Source organism: Aquarana catesbeiana, linkage group LG06, assembly GCF_042186555.1.
Source record: "Aquarana catesbeiana isolate 2022-GZ linkage group LG06, ASM4218655v1, whole genome shotgun sequence".
Lineage (NCBI taxonomy): Eukaryota > Metazoa > Chordata > Amphibia > Anura > Ranidae > Aquarana > Aquarana catesbeiana.
The window spans coordinates 71,214,802-71,234,770 of NC_133329.1; the positions used below are offsets into that span (position 1 = coordinate 71,214,802).

Here is a 19,969-nt window from a genome sequence, read left to right on the forward strand (position 1 = left end):
TGACCCTGGTACAGGGATTATCTCACTTTGGAGGGACTTCCTCTCACTCTCTGTTTTGGCTATAGACAAGAAGTGGCGGGAGATCCCCTCAAGGGGACACAGATGGCAAAAATAACAGACAGGGGTTATAACCCCCCCCCACACACACACACACTATATTCACACTTAAAAAAAGTTTTGCAATTAGTTCCTCAACATACTTTAATGTATACATTTAACTGTTTCCTGAGAATTCTGTTTTAAACTTTATGAAACTTATTCTAATGATCCCTTGGATTTTACCCAGAAATCTTACATCTATACTGAGATGTGGGCCTTGTCTGCTGAAGTTTTGGTTTTCAAAATTAAAATTACAAAAATATGTTCTTTACCCTAGCTAGCTAACACGTGAAAGTCTTAGACCAAAAGCTGGTTACTTGATTTGACAGATGACATCCTGGCCTAGCTTGATGAGCCCGTTCACATCACATACATTGGACTGTGCTAGGCAGACAGTCCCAATGCATAGTCAAAAAGTTGTGTCCCCTTCCATACCACCACATATAAAAAAGTAAGAAATGTAGTACTTTTTTCAGCACTACTTGGTAAAGGAACAGATAGTGCTTCACGTGGTTAATGCAGTGATGTACTACACATTTGGTGGTTCGGCCTGAAGTTGACCGCAATTTGGTTCAGAAGGTTTGGCCTCATTCAAACTCCTTGATTCATATAGAAGTTTCAAAAGACACAAGGATGGCCCTCCTTCACTATATGATTCCAGGTTTTCTCTCTTGCCAACAGAAATTATCTACATATTTGTTTCTGATTGCTAAACAGACAAGAGCCAAAATCAATTTCCAGAAAGTTAAGGAATGTATGAATAGGGTGCCTGTTAAAAAGAAACGATACACTATTCTCAAGGACTTCCAAACGAAATTTGTAAAAATATGGAAATTGTGGCTTAGAGATGCTTTTCCATTTTTGAAAACTTCTAGCTGAGATATTTATAGTCCTTCACCTGGACTTTAAGCACCAGTTCATGTGGGATATGTTATGTATTCCTTCCCCACCACCCATCCCTCTGTGTTGTCCCTGTTCCCTGACCTCTAGTTCTACCCTCTTATAACCTGCCTTGATTCAACTCCCTGCCAGGCATTCTCACTCCCCCCTAAAGTTTAGCCTATATTTTTTTCCTCTTCCCATCCCTTCCTCTACCCCCTTTCTCCATCTTTTCTTTCCCAGACCTACATTTTAAACCAGTGGATTATGCCATACATTCATATGAAAATGTTTAGCATATTTGATGAATTGATGAATGTCGTTCAAAAGTACTTAAAAATTCCATTTGCTTTTAACATTCCCTTTTGGAATAAATGAAATGTCACAGTTAGAAATTCTCTTGTTTACAAAAAAAAAAATTCCATTCTGCTCCTTCAAATTTTCTTGTCACTGTGTTCAAAGAGGAAGATTGCTTTGACACCACTAATGATTAGAAATTTGAATGAATGTAAAAAAAAAAAAAAATATGTTTTTAAATTAAATTCACAGGTCCAAATAACCACTTCAACAAATGTCCAGATTCTTCGCTTCAGGTGTGCCACCTGAAAACGTGCCCATGTAGTCACCACCACCTACACTCATGCGGGTATACACTCACCTTCCAAGATGGATCTTCAAATTATAAAAAGTCCCCCCTAAAGCCGGGACAAGTTCTATTGGAAGATTCAGCCTTATTCTACCATATGCTCCAGTTAAATCCCAGGCAATTGCACAAAATAAAAATAAAATATGTATGTAAATATAACTTATTATTAATTTTATTTTTATTTTGAGTCATTGTCTGGGATTTTCCTTGGTTGAGCATATGGTGGAATAGGGCTGAATATTCCAATAGAACTTGTCCCAGCTTTATGGAGGACTCCAGGCTTGTTATAATTTGAAGGTCCATCAAGGTATACCCGCACGAGTGGAGGTGGTGGTGACTACATGGGCACGTTTGAGGGTGGCACACCTGAATTGAAGAATCCGGAGATTTGTTGAAGTCGTTTTTTGGACTGAGGGACACCAATTTTTTTAGCATGGTTGCTTTGTAGTGCATTTTTTCATAACTTCTGTTTTGTTTATATATTTGAACATTCTGGTTTATTTATTTATTGTAGCACGGTGCATTTGTATATATACATATTCTGGCAGAGTTTTTAATTTTGAAACACCACTGCTTTCACTTTGATATTTACTGGAGTGAGTGTGATCTTTTTTATATACATTAAATTCTACTAGTATATACAGTAGGGAGCTTAAAGCTTTAATAACGAGCCACAACTACAGAATGCACCTCGCTGAGTGCAACATGTGTGAAAACAAATTATATTGCATGGAAAAAGCATTGAATGGATAAAAAGAAATTCAATGTTTTCTTTTACAATTCACATTAATTAACAATCGCAGTGCATACATGGCAATCTTACAGTGTAGTTATATTCCCTGCGTTGTTTGTTTGCCTTACCCTGTAATGATGGGCTCACATGATGTAGCTGCAGTTTGTAGTGTCATGGCTGATCAGTTCCATTATGTCCATATATTCATTCACCTAGCTTGTCCCTGTTTACAAAAGGGGCAAGACAGCTTATTGTTCTGGGTATACAACGTCCAGTCCATTGCCTTTACTTCTGTGTTGCATTACAAATATGTAAGGGCTAATGTGATGAAAACACATCTCTTCTAGCATGGTGATCTCTCTGTGAATATTCTGCCTGTTTGTGGCTGTGTCAGATCTAATTATTGCACCTGCACTAGTTCTAGACTGAGAGACCCAGAGATTCTGGGATTTGTAGTTTCTTCAAAGGAAGTGTCAGTTCTTAAACTTCAGACAGAGGTCATGCATTAATCTGTACAGTGCTGTGCCTCATGTCAAATGAAAAAAACAAACTGCTGACACTAAAATGTAAAGACTTACTTTAATCTAGGTTGTGTATTCAGGGCAACAAATGCCACCATGACACTATATGATCAATGCATATCTTATGCTGGTAAAGAACACAAGGTGCAAATAAGAAGGTTTATAATGCCTTTAAATTGGTTGTAAACCCACAAAAAAAACCTGCAAGACAAAAGGCATAATGAGCTAGTATGCATAGCATACTAGCTCATTATGAAGTACTTACCTTAGATTGAAGCCCCCGCAGCGGTCCCGGCCCACTGCTCTGCCCGGCGACATGACTCCTGGAGTTATTTCCGGATATCGCGGGTGCCGGTGCTGTGATGACGTAACTCCCGCACATGCGCGCGGGAGCCGCCGGTAACGACACATCAGCTGAAGTGCAACGATGACATTGGCTCATGCTGATACAGGGGATATCTCCTAAACTTTGCAGGTTTAGGAGATATCCACGGTAACAACAGGTAAGCCTTAATATAGGCTTACCTGTAGTGAAAAGTGGTCTGTAAGGGTTTACAACCACTTTAACCCCTTCCGACCAGCCGCAGCAGTTTTACTGCGTTAGGTTGGCTCCCCTGGGCGAACCAACGTAGCTGTACGTCGGTTCTCCTTTTGACCACTAGGGGGCCTGTGCGCACCACTGGAGGCGTGACACTGCAGAGCCAACCTGGAGTTGATGCGCGTGCCCAGCGGTCGCGATGACCACCGGGCACCCGCAATCACTCCACATAGAACGGAGATCTGTCAATGTAAACAGACAGATCTCCGTGCTGTCAGGGGTGAGGAGAGTGATTTGTTGTTCATACTAAGTATGAACAACGATTGGTCTCCTCACCCACGCAGTTCCATCCCCCCACAGTTAGAATCACTCCCTAGGGAACACAGTTAACCCCTTGATCGTCCCCTAGTGTTAACCCCTTCCTTGCCAGTGACATTTACACAGTAATCAGTGCATTTTTATAGCACTGATCGCTGTATAAATGCCAATGGTCCCAAAAATGTGTCAAAAGTGTCCTATCTCTCCGCCATAATGTCGCAGTCCCAATAAAAATCGCTGATCACCGCCATTACTAGTAAACAAAATTATAATAATAAAAATGCCATAAATCTTTCCCCTATTTTGTAGATGCTATAACTTTTGCGCAAACCAATCAATATACGCTTATTGCGATTTTTATTACCAAAAATATGAGGAAAAATACATATCGGCCTAAACTGAGGAAAAAAATTGCTTTTAAAAGAAAAAATTGGGGGTGTTTATTATAGCAAAAAGTACAAAATATTGTGTTTTTTTTTTAAAAAATTGGCGCTCTTTTTTTGTTTATAGCGCAGAAAATAAAAACCACAGAGATGATCAAATGCCACCAAAAGAAAGCTCTATTTGTAGGAAAAAAAGGACGTTAAGTTTGTTTGGGTACAACGTCGCACGACCGCGCAATTGTCAGTTAAAGCGTCGCAGTGCCGTATCGCAAAAAATGGCCTGGTCGTTGAGCAGCCAAATCTTCAGGGCTGAAGTGGTTAAAGACATCACTAATTGTTGCACAATTCACATCATATTGTACATTTTATACAACTACCTGATTATAGGCTATTTTTGTTGATTCCATTTCAAGTTGTAGTTACATTTCATTTCCAAGTACCTGATTCTGTTTTTGTTGATTTTCAGTGGCCCCGGTGGTAACAGATTCAGTGAAATTAAATCCATGTGAACCTGAGGAGGTGCTCTGCTCTGTGCGCCTGGAGAAGTTCTTTCCCAAGAACATTAATCTTACATGGACATTTGGAGAAAACGAATACAGTCTATACACACCAAAGAAAACTCTTCTAGTAGACGATGAAGTGGAAACATTCTGTGTTATCAGTGAGTGCAAAATTCCCTGGAATCAGCTGAAATTTCCTGTACGGGTCACCTGGGAACACGAGTCTATGGCAAAACCTCAATCTGAAGAGCTACTTGGACCAGGTAATGACCACAGAACACAAGGTAAAAATGGGCCATCAGTAACACAAGGGATTATGTATTTATTACAGGAACTTATATAGCACCATCAATTTATGTAGTGCTTTACATATATTATACATTCACATCAGTCCCTGCCCTCAAGGAGCTTACAATCTAAGGTCCCTAACTCACATTCATACACATACTAGGGCCAATTTACACAAGAGCCAATTAACCTACCAGCATGTCTTTGGAGTGTGGGAGGAAACCCTTGCAGGTACAGGGAGAACTTGCCAACTCCATGCAGATAGTATAATGGTTGGGATTTGAATCAGTGAACCTAGTGCATCTATGTGGTAGTGCTAGTCACTGTGCTGCCCATTATCTTTTCAAGAGCAATACAAATCACAAGGGTAATATAGAAAAAATAAGGGAGCTTACAAGAGGATGTAAAACACCAGAAACATTAATGTATTAGAAGATGTCATACAAGTTATGAAACTATGTAACAAGGGCACATATTACAAAGGACGGCAATCTTCAAAGCCCCCCCCCCCCCCCCCCCCAAAAGTGTTACTAAACCCACAACCTGCAGTCACTATATCTGGTCTTCCACAGTACACAGAACATGGAAATGCAATTATTTTAGTAAATATAAACTGATAAATACCTTTTCTCATCAGCAATATATAGCAGTCTTGTGACTTCTATCAGTTCCTAGTAAAGCTTGTAGGTGGAGTTTTCATTTTCCCCTGATCCTCTGTCTGGACAGTGCTGATTGGCCCTGTGCTGATCACATGCACTCTCCCAAGAAAAAAAACAACTCCCTGGCAATACACACCAAACTGAGCGTGTGCAGCCCATCCACTGGCTTTGTAAATATCAGGTTATTTTTTTGAGACAGTGGAACAAGAGGAGGATCAGAGGAGATAGGATCAAACAGCCTTTATACACAATGCAAAGGATTAACCTCTTAGGTTCCACAATGAGTATAACAATCATGCTTTACTGCATATACAGACTGATTTTACTGATGTGGTGTCAGAATGTTTATACTGAAAAATTAAAACAGTATTGTATTTATGAAATTATGAAAATATCTGTGTTTTTAGGGAGATTTTAACATTTTTCCACAAATACAACCAATTAATTCAAGTTCATTTATCTGTGCTATTTTGAAGACAAGAGATAACAACGATTTGCTAAAAATATATATATTTTATTAACTAAAAATTCAGTGTAAAATAATATCATCAGGTATATTAGGTGATAATACAAAATTTAACATATACCTTCAAATATATGGGGTTAATACAGATAATAATGTTTTACCACAAGTTCTTATTACACAATGTCATATGTCACCATTTTAAAAATAACTTTGTAACTCTTAGTGAATAGCTTTCCGTAGCCCTACAGAGTTATGTAAACAGCTAGGTATTGATTTTAGCACTGTGATTCCTTCTCAAAACAAACAGACCTTCTACCTTAAATATATTTTACAGTATATTGACAATTTTGTTAACCATATACAAACTTGATAATTTTAACCAAGATTCATTTTAAATTTAGAATGAATCTATGGTTCAACACATACTATAACTAATCTAATCATAATACTTTGAAGTCAGATTTGTTGAGATATAACAAAATATTTATCTCTCGTTTAAAAGGAAGAAGAACTTGTACTGGAGTTAGAATTCAACTCACTCCCAAAACTGACACTACCAACATTGATTAGTTTAGTTAAGCATATGCTCAAAAAACTTCAATTACCCAAAAGGTAAAATAAACGTTTAATACTTTACCAGAGTGATAAGAACTCTGTTTTGAGAAGCATCAAGTAGGTGTCCCACAGGGCTTCTCCAACATTCCTACATCTCTACGCTTTCTCCTTCTCCTCTCGTCTTCCAAGATTCTTTTCGTCCCAAAAAATCTTTCCATCTTCCTTCAAGATTTTTCCCCCTCTGCTATATGTATACTCTTTTATTCCACCCAAAAAGTGTGTGTGTGTGTGTGTCACTACTACATAATTGATGATGTAAAATGACGGGTTGTTTTCATGTAACTATGACAACCTCATCTAGGCAGCCATCTTGGACTCTTAATATTTTCACCACCAGGGGGCGGTGTTGTATTAGAATTGATTTTATTTAATAATTGAATAACTTTTTGACCTTAGCTTAGCAAAACACAATAAACTATCAAAAACTTAATTTTGTCAAACCACTCAGACCTGGTGGAGACTTCCTAAGATCTATTACTTTAAGAAAATATACCCACACTAATTACCTTATTGTAAAATTCCTTGAAAATTAAGTCATGGTTCTCTTGTACAAAGGTTTTATTGAAAATATATCAACAGAAAAGTACAAAACATAAATGAATAGGTACATGGCTGCCGGTGGCTGGCCATTAGTGCTAATGATCAAAAATTTAAGCCTGGTCTCCGGCTACTCTAAGCCGAGGCCAGGTGACATAACAAGGCACATCCTCAAGTCACATTTACTGGCGTAACTATATAGAACCAGCACGAAGTAGTATCTTTGCAAACGCACGTGAATAACTAAAAAGAGAATTACACAGCGAACCAAAAATAAAGTCAGCTTAATTTGAATAACTTCAAAGAGGAGAACATACCTCTGCATGTGATAATTCGTATGTTATATTAAATATCCAATCTCTGCAGAATTAGGCCTGAGGGCCTGAATGAGGAGAAGGAGAAAGAAAATGAAAGTAGGAGAAGAAGGGGGTAGAAAGAAGAGAAGGAAGGGCCCTGGGGTGGGGGGAACGGAGGCTCATTATAGGGAAAGGAGCGTTAGATCAAATCTTGATGGGTGGTTATAAGTCACCCAGGGTTGCCATATCCTGAGGAACTTGTCATGTGTGTCCAACAAAATGGCCGTAAGTTTCTCGTTTACCATGATTTCATTCACACTGTTTTTAACTGCTTCAAAACTAAGGTTCGGGGTTTTCCAGGCCCTTGCTATGGTCAATTTAGTTGCAGTGAAAATATGTGCTGCTAATTGACGTTCAGGACGAAGAAGTTCTGTAATCGGTTTCCATAAAAGGGCTTCAAAAGGGTCCCGTTTTATGGTGGTATTAAAAAGATTACGTAGTAGTGCATATACTCTGACCCATAATCTGCAAACCCTGGGACAGGTCCACCAAATATGCACCATTGTGCCTTCCTGTGAACACCCACGAAAACAGAGAGGGGAATAGGCTGGAATGAAGCTTGCTAATCTAGCCGGGGTATAATACCATCTATAGAAGACTTTATAAGCGTTCTCCAAAAAGAGAAAATTCTTAGAGCATTTAGATAGCGCAGTAGTCATGCTTTGCCAATCCTCCGGGTCTAATTGTTTCCCAAGCTCAGCCTCCCATTGGAGATGGTAGGGTCTCAGTGGTGGTGTCTTAGATTCAATTATAGCGATATATATTAGAGAAATCAAACCCGAGGATTGGGGGCGCGATCTGCAAAGGCTCTCAAATTGGGTCATAATAAAGGGGGCAGAATGGGATTTTATAAGGTGTTGGAGAAAGTGTCTAATTTGTAGGTAACTATAATGCTCCCTAAGGGGGATATCGTGTGAGGAACGTAAAGCCGCGAAGGAGATGATCTTGGTTGGGGTGAATAACGAATGAACGTCCGTGAAACCATTATCAGACCACCATTTAAACTGCAGTGGATTATCACAGCCTGGTTTAAATAAAGGGCAGTGGAGGAGACGAAGTAGTGGGAGATGAGGAGAAATTAGACCTGCTGAGTATTTAACCGCATCCCACAGTTTAAGGGAGTGAGTTAGACAGGGACCTATGTTATGAGGGCGATGTGTTTTAGGAAGCCAAAGAAGAGAAGCTAAGGGCGTTGGGTGTGCGTCGACTAAATCAATGGTGGCCCATAGTGGCATTTGTTGCTTTTCATGAAGGTGAGATAATGGGGCGATACCCGCAGCTGTATAATATGCTTGCAAATTAGGAACTGAAAGGCCACCATTGACCCTGCGCGCATAAAGCACTTGTCTCTTGATCCTGGGTCTCTTGGGGCCCCATATAAACTGCATAATTTTACGTTGATGTATTCGAATGATATGGGGGGGCACTTGGACTGGCAGTACGCTAAAATAATAGAGCAATTTAGGGAGGTAGGTCATGCGTACCGTCGCTATTCTGCCGAACCAAGAGATCGGAAGTGTGGACCAAGAGGCAAGCATAGCCTCCAGCTTTCGGAAAAGCGGAGGAAAATTGGCTTGGTATAAACCTAAGTACTTTGGAGTAAGTTTAATACCCAGATAGGGTAGTGAGGTTAACCATTGAAATTAAAATGCCGATTGTAGGGTCTCTAATTCCGGGGCCCGAAGGTTGATAGACATCGCTTTAGATTTTGCCGGATTAACTGAAAGGCCCGAAAATGAGGTGAAGGCATCTAAGAGAGAGAATAAATTGGGGAGGGATAGTCTAGGTTTAGTAATGGTTAATAAAATGTCATCTGCAAACAGAGACAATTTATGCGCAGTCCCTGCTACTTCCACTCTTGATATATCTGGGTGGGAGCGTATGGCCTCCGCCAGGGGTTCAAGTGCTAGTATAAATAGTAGTGGGGAGAGCGGGCATCCCTGGTGGGTTCCTCTCTTAATAGGGAAAGTAGGTGATTCATATCCATAATAACGCAGTTTAGCCTGAGGGGAGTGGTATATGGCTGAGACCCAACCCAGAAAGGAGGTGCCAAAACCATAATGTGTGAGGACCTGTGCCAAATAAGGCCAGGATAAAGGATCGAAGGCCTTATTAACATCTAGGGAAATAAACTTTGTCTCCAGGGACCTTTCATGTGCTATATGTTGGATTTGAAGGAGTCGTCTAATGGCATCTCCTGCCTGCCTGCGTGGGACGAAACCCACCTGATCTTTTTTTATCAGGCGCGGTAGAAAGGAATTCAAACGGTTGGCTAGAATTTTCGTCAATATCTTCATGTCAATGTTAATTAAAGAGATTGGCCGAAAATTTGCCCAGGAAGAATGGTCCTTGTCTGGTTTAAGGATCATCACTATGTTGGCAGTCAGCAAGTCTGGTGTAAATGGATGACCCCCCTTGACCGAGTTGTACATAGCCGCTAGGTGTGGGGCCAGAACCTCTGCAAATTTTTGGTAATATAAAGCAGGGAAGCCCTCCGGACCTGGTCTTTTGCCCACTTTCAGTTCCTTAATACACTGGAGAACCTCAGAGACCTGTATGTCTCGGTCCATTAGGGAAGTATGGGATTCCGATAGGGAAGGTAAAGATATCTCACTCAAAAAAGCAGTCAGGCCCTGAGTTGAAAGGTGATTTGGGGGGAGTAAAGCTTAGTAAGTTGGTAACGGAATTCTTCCAAAATCCGCTGGGGGTTTCCCGTGAGGATGTTATGGCGGGTGCGCAAGGTTATGGGGGTAAATTTCGAGGTAAAGGTGCGCAGTCTGTTAGCCAGCTGCGCATTGGGTTTGTTTGCCTTAGCATATCATCTCTGGCGGGCCCAACGTAAGGTACGGTCCGCCTCATCTGACAGGCATAGATCCAAGTCTGTACGGGCTTTGTCTAAAAGTCTGCAATTAGCAGGGGTGGGGGTTAATTTAAAGGCCGCCGAGCAGTCCTCTAAGTTCTGCTCTAACTTGCGTCGGGCCTGAATTCTGTCTCTTTTGCGTTGAGATGCTATTCGAATAACACGACCTCGGAGGACCGCCTTATAAGCCTCCCATAAAGTTATTGGGGGCGAGACCGAACCTGCATTAATTCTAAAGTATTCCACAGAAGCTTCTTTAAGTTCACTGAGGATCGGTTTAAAAGATAATAGTGAATCGTTCATCACCCAGGGAGCATGTTGTGGTTTATTGAGTAGGGAACGACAAACAGTTAGAACCAGATCGTGGTCTGACCACGGAACTGCTGGAATCAATACCTAATCTATTAAAGGGAGATGTTTCCGCAACACAAACGCATGGTCGATTCTAGAGTGGTGAGGGTGGGAATAGTGGTTGTAGTCCCTGCCCACGGGGTGAAACTCCCGCCATATGTCCACTAGATCTAGTTTTTGTAAGGCCAACAAAAACTTTTTTGCCGCAGGAGGGGGGGCTTTATGATCCGCCGGGTATTTATCAAGGGCAGGGTTGAGCGTCACATTCGAATCACCCGCCAACAGGAGGGTGCCTCTCTGGTGGACCTGTAACAGGGAACAGATATGAGACAGAAACGGACCCGGGTTGTCATTCGGGGCATAATAGGTCATAATGGTTACTTCATTATCCTGAATGGAGCCCTGCAAGAGAAGATATCTGCCATTAGGGTCGGCTATCTGTTTATTGCAGACAAATGGGATCGATTTTCGTATGGCTATAAGAACCCCTCTCTATTTAGTAGGACCGTTAGCTAAATAGACTTGGGGATAGTTTGCTGCAAAATATTTGGGACAGGAAGAAGAAGAAGAAAAGTGAGTTTCCTGTAAACAGGCTATGTCTATTTTTTGTTGCTTAAGATATTTAAATATTTTGACTCTATTTTGGGGGGAATTCATGCCCTGAACATTCAGGGACAGCCAGTGAAGGGTCATTCTGACTGAGATATAATGCTATCAACCAATCCATCCGCACACCCCAGGGGCCGAGGGAGAAGGGAAGGGGGGAGGGAAAGAAAAGTGAGAGAAGAATAGTAAGAACAGGAAAGGACATAATAGATGAGAATACCAAAAAGAACTCTAATTAGAGTTTATAGTGAATACGTTGACGTATCACGCCGTGGGCAATAAAGCCCACAACAGGGTGGGACCATAGCCAAGACAAATATCTTAGCCATGTGCCCAGGGGGGGAGCAGTGGTCTGTCGGAACCACTCGTCTATAGTGAAGACAATATAAACAGATTAAATAATATTGACATAAAGTTAAAGCAATAATTAAGAGATATATAAACCGAATTCACCAAAAGAAAATTATAGATGAAAAAGTGGCGCTAATCCCCAGGTGGGGAGATGCCAGACACTCTTATCCAGCCAGTGAGCTGAATACAGACGTGACTAGAGAAAAAGTGAAAAAACATATATTGCTAAATATCCAAAAAAGTAAAAATTTATATTAAATAAAATAAAAAATTCAATATGAGCTAATATAAATTATAACACTCAGTGAAAGTGATATAACCAATCAATCGTGAAAAATAATCGTGAAAATATTTGAAGAAAGTCCAAAAAAAGAGTGAGGGTGACTCCAAAACTGCTCAGCTGTGTTTTCAAACATCCACCACACCTCTGTGACGTGAATCCACTCCCTGCTGAAATTCAAACTCACCAGCTGTTAAGGCCTCTCACTCTCGTGTTTGGCCTGACAGAGCCTCTAACCCACTTACATGGGGGTTAACATGCGAGCATACACCTCCGCTGCTCCATAGGAACACCGCTTTTCTCAGGTTGGTAGTATGAAATAAAAATAAAAGAAGCTCCAATAGTGTAATCTCGTTTAAAAGATTTTATCACATATAAAACAACTTGTATTGAACTCACATTTAAAATAAAATAACAGGCAAGTCACTTCACGGCAAATGGAGAACTCCCACAGTACAGCAAGCAATAGCAACTGAAATAACAGGCAGGCCACGGCGGACCCAGGATGTGTGTGTGCTCACGTTCGTCTCACCCGTCCGCAGCACTCGTCCCTTCACTGGAGCTCCGCTCTGTCCCCCTTCACTCCCTCCTCTAGCACTCGTGTGAGATCGCCGTGTAGCTACGCCCCGACATGTTTCATCATAAAGATTTAATCATGGGGTTGGCTAACCAGCGAATTAATCAAACTATTTAACCACACCAGAATTAGAGTGGGCGGGTGCAACTCACTCAGCATTCACACACTTCCTGTGTCTCCGTGTGTGCAATCTATAGCCCTTCCCTTCATTCTGGTTCACAGTTCTATATTGAATATATTTCAATCAATATTTAAAAGATATTTGACAGGTACATGCCTGGCAATCAGCTTAACAATATCCCTTCCCTCTACATTAGAACGCTAACCATCATACCAAGGGGTTATTACTTCCCAGATATTTCTCACACAGGTTAAATTTTCTTAAAACGAATCATTTCTACCCCACATTAGAAGTCAGTACAATATATCCACATTCATAATGAATATACATAGTGAAAAAATATTCTTGTAAAAAATATTAAAAATAGAGTAAAGAATAAGATAAAAGTAAAAATAAATAAATAAATAAATAAATAAATATAAAAAAAATAAAAAATAAATAAAAATTAAATAATAAATAATAAATAAATAATAAAATAAAAAATATGAAAAAATAAAATATGAAAAAATAAAATAAAAATAAAAAATAATAATAATAAAAAAATAATAAAAAAGGAGAAAATAGTGATAAGAAACTAGACAATAAATCCTAGTGAAAAACATGCATGTATATAGACATCTGCATATACAAATATACATGCATATAGGTGTAAGCATAAAAGACATAAGTACAGTGTAAATCATAATATGAAATTATAAGTGTGCAATCATATTTACATATGAACTACTACATTATATCATACACGTCTCTCAATTTCAGCATGTGTGACATAGTCTCTCGTGAAAAGTGACCATAGCAAATCCGTGATATCACTATTTAATTAATGTGTATAATATATATATATATGTGCAAACTGCATTCTAATATCTCAACAATAATAAAAAAATTATATAAATAATTTGTGGATATCTCAACAATAGTGAAAAAATTTGTGGATGGACCAATAATGTACCCATTATGTGTCCCCCTGACTTCTAAACTATGCCCATGTGTTTAACATAGTTAGCTGTTACTGATGAAGCAGTTTAGGTCCAGTTCTATGTTCATACCTCTAGGGAACAAACATTTTAGGAGAAAGATCCATCGAGTTTCTCTCTGAGAGAGATCCCTAACCCGATTGGATCCTCTCCAGGACTGATAAACTATATCCACACCACAGCATTGTAAAAGACTTGGGTCCTGATTGTGTTTCTCCTTGAAGTGGAGAGACACACTGTGGTATTGGAAACCCTTTTTCTATGTTAGCTAAATGTTCTGCGATTCGCACTCTTAGTAATCTCTTTGTGCGGCCCACATAAAATAGCCCGCACGGGCACCATAAAAGATAGATTACATAAGAGGAATTGCATGTTATAAATTATCTGCATTAGTAATTTGAGTCACACCCCTATTAATTACTTTTTGCAACAGATGCATTTTCTACATGCATAACATCCCTGTAGATCAATTTTTATAGTTTGGTCATTTGGTCTATTTATAGCTGGTGAGTTTGAATTTCAGCAGGGAGTGGATTCACGTCACAGAGGTGTGGTGGATGTTTGAAAACACAGCTGAGCAGTTTTGGAGTCACCCTCACTCTTTTTTTGGACTTTCTTCAAATATTTTCACGATTATTTTTCACGATTGATTGGTTTCTGGACTTTATAGATATTTACTGTGCTCAATTTTCATTATATTTTTTCTTGGATTTATATATTTGTATATCACTTTCACTGAGTGTTATAATTTATATTAGCTCATATTGAATTTTTATTTTATTTAATATTAATTTTTACTTTTTGGGATATTTAGCAATATATGTTTTTTCACTTTTTCTCTAGTCACGTCTGTATTCAGCTCACTGGCTGGATAAGAGTGTCTGGCATCTCCCCACCTGGGGATTAGCGCCACTTTTTCATCTATAATTTTCTTTTGGTGAATTCGGTTTATATATATTTTATTGTTAAGTGGCAGCTTTGGTAGGGTTTTGACATTTATTTACATAGCGCGGAGGTGGTAATACAGGTCAGGGGTGGCGTAATTATCACCTGGTTATCTCCAGTTTCCAATATTTATCATTTTTAACCATCTGCTGCTATGGAAGCGATTAACTTCTTATCAAAAAGACAGATTAATCCTGATAGTGTCTTCTCGAGCAGCACTGAATTGGGTGATTGTGATGAAGACACTACATCCCTTTTTAAAAACTTGGATCACCTGCTTGAAAAACAGCTGAAAACATGGTGGGATGTTTTCACGTTTAACCACTTCAGCCCCGGAAGGATTTACCCCCTTCCTGACCAGAGCACTTTTTACAATTTGGCACTGCGTCGCTTTAACTGCTAATTGCGCAGTCATGCAATGCTGTACCCAAACGAAATTTGCGTCCTTTTCTTCCCACAAATAGAGCTTTCTTTTGATGGTATTTGATCACCTCTGCCGTTTTTATTTTTTGCGCTATACATGGAAAAAGACCAAAAATTTTCAAAAAAATGATATTTTCTACTTTTTGTTCTAAAAAAAATCCAATAAACTCAATTTTAGTCATACATTTAGGCCAAAATGTATTCGGCCACATGTCTTTGGTAAAAAAAAGTCAATAAGTGTATATTTATTGGTTTGCGCAAAAGTTATAGCGCCTACAAACTAGGGTACATTTTCTGGAATTTATACAGCCTTTAATTTATGACTGCCTATGTCGTTTCTTGAGGTGCTAAAATGGCAGGGCAGTACAAAACCCCCACAAATGACCCCATTTTGGAAAGTAGACACCCCAAGGAAATTGCTGAGAGGCATGTTGAGCCCATTGAATATTATTTTTTTTTTGTCCCAAGTGATTGAATAATGACAAAAAAAAAAAAAAATTACAAAAAGTTGTCACTAAATGATATATTGCTCACACAGGCCATGGGCATATGTGGAATTGCACCCCAAAATACATTTAGCTGCTTCTCCTGAGTATGGGGATACCACATGTGTGGGACTTTTTGGGAGCCTAGCCGCGTACGGGGCCCCGAAAACCAAGCACCGCCTTCAGGATTTCTAAGGGCGTACATTTTTGATTTTACTCCTCACTACCTATCACAGTTTTGAAGGCCATAAAATGCCCAGATAGCACAACCCCCCCCCCCAAATGACCCCATTTTGGAAAGTAGACACCCCAAGCTATTTGCTGAGAGGCATGTTGAGTCCATGGAATATTTAATATTTTGACACAAGTTGCGGGAATGTGACAATTTTTTTTTTTTGCACAAAGTTGTCACTAAATGATATATTGCTCACACAGGCCATGGGCATATGTGGAATTGCACCCCAAAATACATTTAGCTGCTTCTCCTGAGTATGGGGATACCACATGTGTGGGACTTTTTAGTAGCCTAGCCGCGTACGGGGCCCCGAAAACCAATCACCGCCTTCAGGATTTCTAAGGGTGTACATTTTTGATTTCACTCTTCACTGCCTATCACAGTTTCGGAGGTCATGGAATGCCCAGGTGGCACAAACCCCCCCCCCCAAATGACCCCATTTTGGAAAGTAGACACACCAAGCTATTTGCTGAGAGGCATGGTGAGTATTTTGCAGCTCTCATTTGTTTTTGAAAATGAAGAAAGACAAGAAAAAAAATGTTTTTTTTCTTTTTTTAATTTTCAAAACTTTGTGACAAAAAGTGAGGTCTGCAAAATACTCACTATACCTCTCAGCAAATAGCTTTGGGTGTCTACTTTCCAAAATGGAGTCATTTGGGGGCGTTTTGTGCCACCTGGGCATTCCATGGCCTCCGAGACTGTGATAGGCAATGAAGAGTGAAATCAAAAATTTACGCCCTTAGAAAGCCTGAAGGCGGTGCTTGGTTTTCGGGGTCCCGTACGCGGCTAGGCTCTTTCCCGCAACTTGTGTCACAATATAAAATATTCCATGGACTCGACATGCCTCTCAGCAAATAGCTTGGGGTGTCTACTTTCCAAAATGGGGTCATTTGGGGGGGGTTTGAACTGTCCTGGCATTTTATGCACAACATTTAGAAGCTTATGTCACACATCACCCACTCTTCTAACCACTTGAAGACAAAGCCCTTTCTGACACTTTTTGATTACATGAAAAAAATTATTTTTTTTTGCAAGAAAATTACTTTGAACCCCCAAACATTATATATTTTTTTAAAGCAAATGCCCCACAGATTAAAATGGTGGGTGTTTCATTTTTTTTTTCACACAGTATTTGCGCAGAGATTTTTCAAACGCATTTTTTGGGGAAAAAACACACTTTTTTACATTTTAATGCACTAAAACACACTATATTGCCCAAATGTTTGATGAAATAAAAAAGATGATCTTAGGCCGAGTACATGGATACCAAACATGACATGCTTTACAATTGCGCACAAACGTGCAGTGGCAACAAAATAAATACATTTTTAAAAGCCTTTAAAAGCCTTTACAGGTTACCACTTTAGATTTACAGAGGAGGTCTACTGCTAAAATTACTGCCCTCGATCTGACCATCGCGGTGATACCTCACATGCATGATGCAATTGCTGTTTACATTTGACGCCAGACTGACGCTTGCGTTCGCCTTAGCGCGAGAGCAGGGGGGACAGGGGTGCTTTTTTTTTTTTTTTTTTTTTTCTTTATTATTTTTTTGCTTTTTTATCTTATTTTTAAACTGTTCCTTTCATTTTTTTTTTTTTTTTAATCATTTTTATTGTTATTTCAGGGAATGTAAATATCCCCTATGATAGCAATAGGTAGTGACAGGTACTCTTTTTTGAAAAAATTGGGGTCTATTAGACCCTAGATCTCTCCTCTGCCCTCAAAGCATCTGACCACACCAAGATTGGTGTGATAAAATGCTTCCCCAATTTCCCAATGGCGCTATTTACATCCGGCGAAATCTAAGTCATAAAATGCTCGTAGCTTCCGGTTTCTTAGGCCATAGAGATGTTTGGAGCCACTCTGATCTCTGATCAGCTCTATGGTCAGCTGGCTGAATCACCGGCTGCATTCTCAGGTTCCCTGTTGAGACAGGAGAGCCAGAGAAAAACACGGAAGAAGGTGGGGGGGGGGCATTCTCTCCCACTGCTTGTAAAAGCAGTCTAGAGGCTAATTAGCCACTAGGATTGCTTTTACATGAAAGTCGACCGCTGGCTGAAAAGAATGATACCAAGATGATACCTAAACCTGCAGGCATCATTCTGGTATAACCACTCAACGTCGTGAATGGCGTACCTGAAGACAAAAAAATGGTTAACAATAAAGCACAGTAAACGGTAAAGTATAAAAAATTGCATAAATGAAAAGCAAACATGATAAAACATAATAACAATAAAACATTGCAGAATAGAATACAGTAAAAAAGAGCAGAACAACAGAGAGAATAGAGAGAGAGAGAGAACAATAAAACGACAACTATTATTTTTTATTTAATATTTTTGTGTGTTTTTTTTTTTTTTTACACTTTTTTTGTAACTGTAACTTTTATAACTGTAACCGGTTCCAGGTTCGGGTCTCTCAAAATGCGATGGCGTCTTGGGAGACCCTGTGAAAGTGTGCCTAGTCTGTGCAATGCTGTACCCTACGCTAATACTCAACTAGTGAATGGTAGAGTTCAAAACATTCACCAATGCAAAGACCAGGATTGTCAGGACAGGAGGGACAATAATAGCGGGTGTCACGCCTATATCCGCGCTTGCTGCAGACACAACATCTTTTTTGGGGGGTTTCGCAGGGTAGGGGTACTCGGGAGGACATAAAAATGCCTCTCATGCAGCCGACTGCATTTAGTTGGGGATGTGAATGGGGGAAGTACGGGCGCTGCAGAAGTGGTGGGTTCCCAATTAGGATTGGCGAATGCAGCAGGAAGGGCACTATGGGCACGACGGGCCTGTGTTTGTCTTTTTGGTGGCAGCGGGACACTACTTGTGCTTGCCACCTCACCAGCTTGAACTGCACTTATGGGACTCGCCACGTCACTACGTGTTACTGCAGTGCTGGTTTGACTACGACCGGGGTGTACTAGGCCGCTGGGGCTTGCCAGTTCACCAAAACGCTACCAAAAAAACTGTTAGCGATCGCAGGGATCAGGCCTGACTCTGCAAAAAGCTGCAGTTATGAGTTTAGTGTTTTGTAAGTGACAGTGATCGATCGATACTGCACTTGGGTGGGCTGGGCTGGGCCGGGCGGAGGGGCAAAACGCAGGTGCTAGCAGGTATCTGGGCTGATCCCGCTAACACTGCGTTTTTGGGAACCCTAAACTGCTGGGGACGCCAGTATAGATCTGATCGGATCAGATATTGATCAGTTCAGATACTATACCACTAAGGGAGGTGTACGGTGCGTGCGTGGGTGTTAGCGCTACTGGCACTAACCTGACGCTGCCTGGGGCTGGTGCTTGCGAGTTCACCAAAACGCTACCAAAAAAACTGTTAGCGATCGCAGGGATCAGCCCTGAGTCTGCGAATGCTGCAGTTATGCGTTTAGTGTTTTGTAAGTGACAGTGATCGATCGATACTGCACTTGGGTGGGCTGGGCTGGGCCGGGCGGAGGGGCAAAACGCAGGTGCTAGCAGGTATCTGGGCTGATCCCGCTAACACTGCGTTTTTGGGAACCCTAAACTGCTGGGGACGCTAGTATAGATCTGATCGGATCAGATATTGATCCGTTCAGATACTATACCACTAAGGGAGGCGTATGCTGCGTGCGTGGGTGTTAGCGGTACTGGCGCTAATCTGACGCTGCCTGGGGCTACGCATATCACCGCCGGGTGATCAGGGGGCTAAACCTTTATTCAGTAATAAACGGCGGGTGCCCTGACACTATAAAAAATAAACGAACTAACCAGCGTCACCCGTAACGGTTATACGGTGATCAGTGGTGAAAGGGTTAACTAGGGGGCAATCAAGGGGTTAAAACATTTATTAGATAGTATATGGGGGTCCCTGTCGCTATAAAACGCTGACGGCGAACCTAAATATTTACGTCCCTAACTAGCGTCACCAGCGACACTAATACAGCGATCAGAAAAATGATCGCTTAGTGACACTGGTGACGGGGGGTGATCAGGGGGTTAAAACTTTATTAGGGGGGGTTAGGGGGGTATCCTAGACCTAAAGGGGGCTAACAGTAACTGTCCTAACACTGTAACTGTCACAAACTGACACCAATACAGTAATCAGAAAAAAAAAAAAAAACCTGCTTGGTGTCAGTTTGTGACGGGGGGGGGGTGATTGGGGGGGGATCGGGGGCGATCGGGGGGGGGATCGGGGTGTTTTGTGTGCCTGGCATGTTCTACTGTGTGTGTGTGTGTTGGT

At 40.6% G+C, this 19,969-nt stretch overlaps 1 protein-coding gene across 2 annotated transcripts in view; it reads left to right on the forward strand.

Annotated features, from left to right (window-relative positions):
- LOC141148596 (uncharacterized) overlaps positions 1 to 19,969 on the forward strand; it is a 113,724-nt gene that overhangs the window by 65,226 nt on the left and 28,529 nt on the right. For both annotated transcript variants that reach the window (XM_073636192.1, XM_073636193.1), the window contains exon 14: positions 4,584 to 4,880. In XM_073636192.1, coding sequence (XP_073492293.1) covers positions 4,584 to 4,880 — 297 coding nt within the window. The remainder of the gene's footprint in view (positions 1 to 4,583; positions 4,881 to 19,969) is intronic.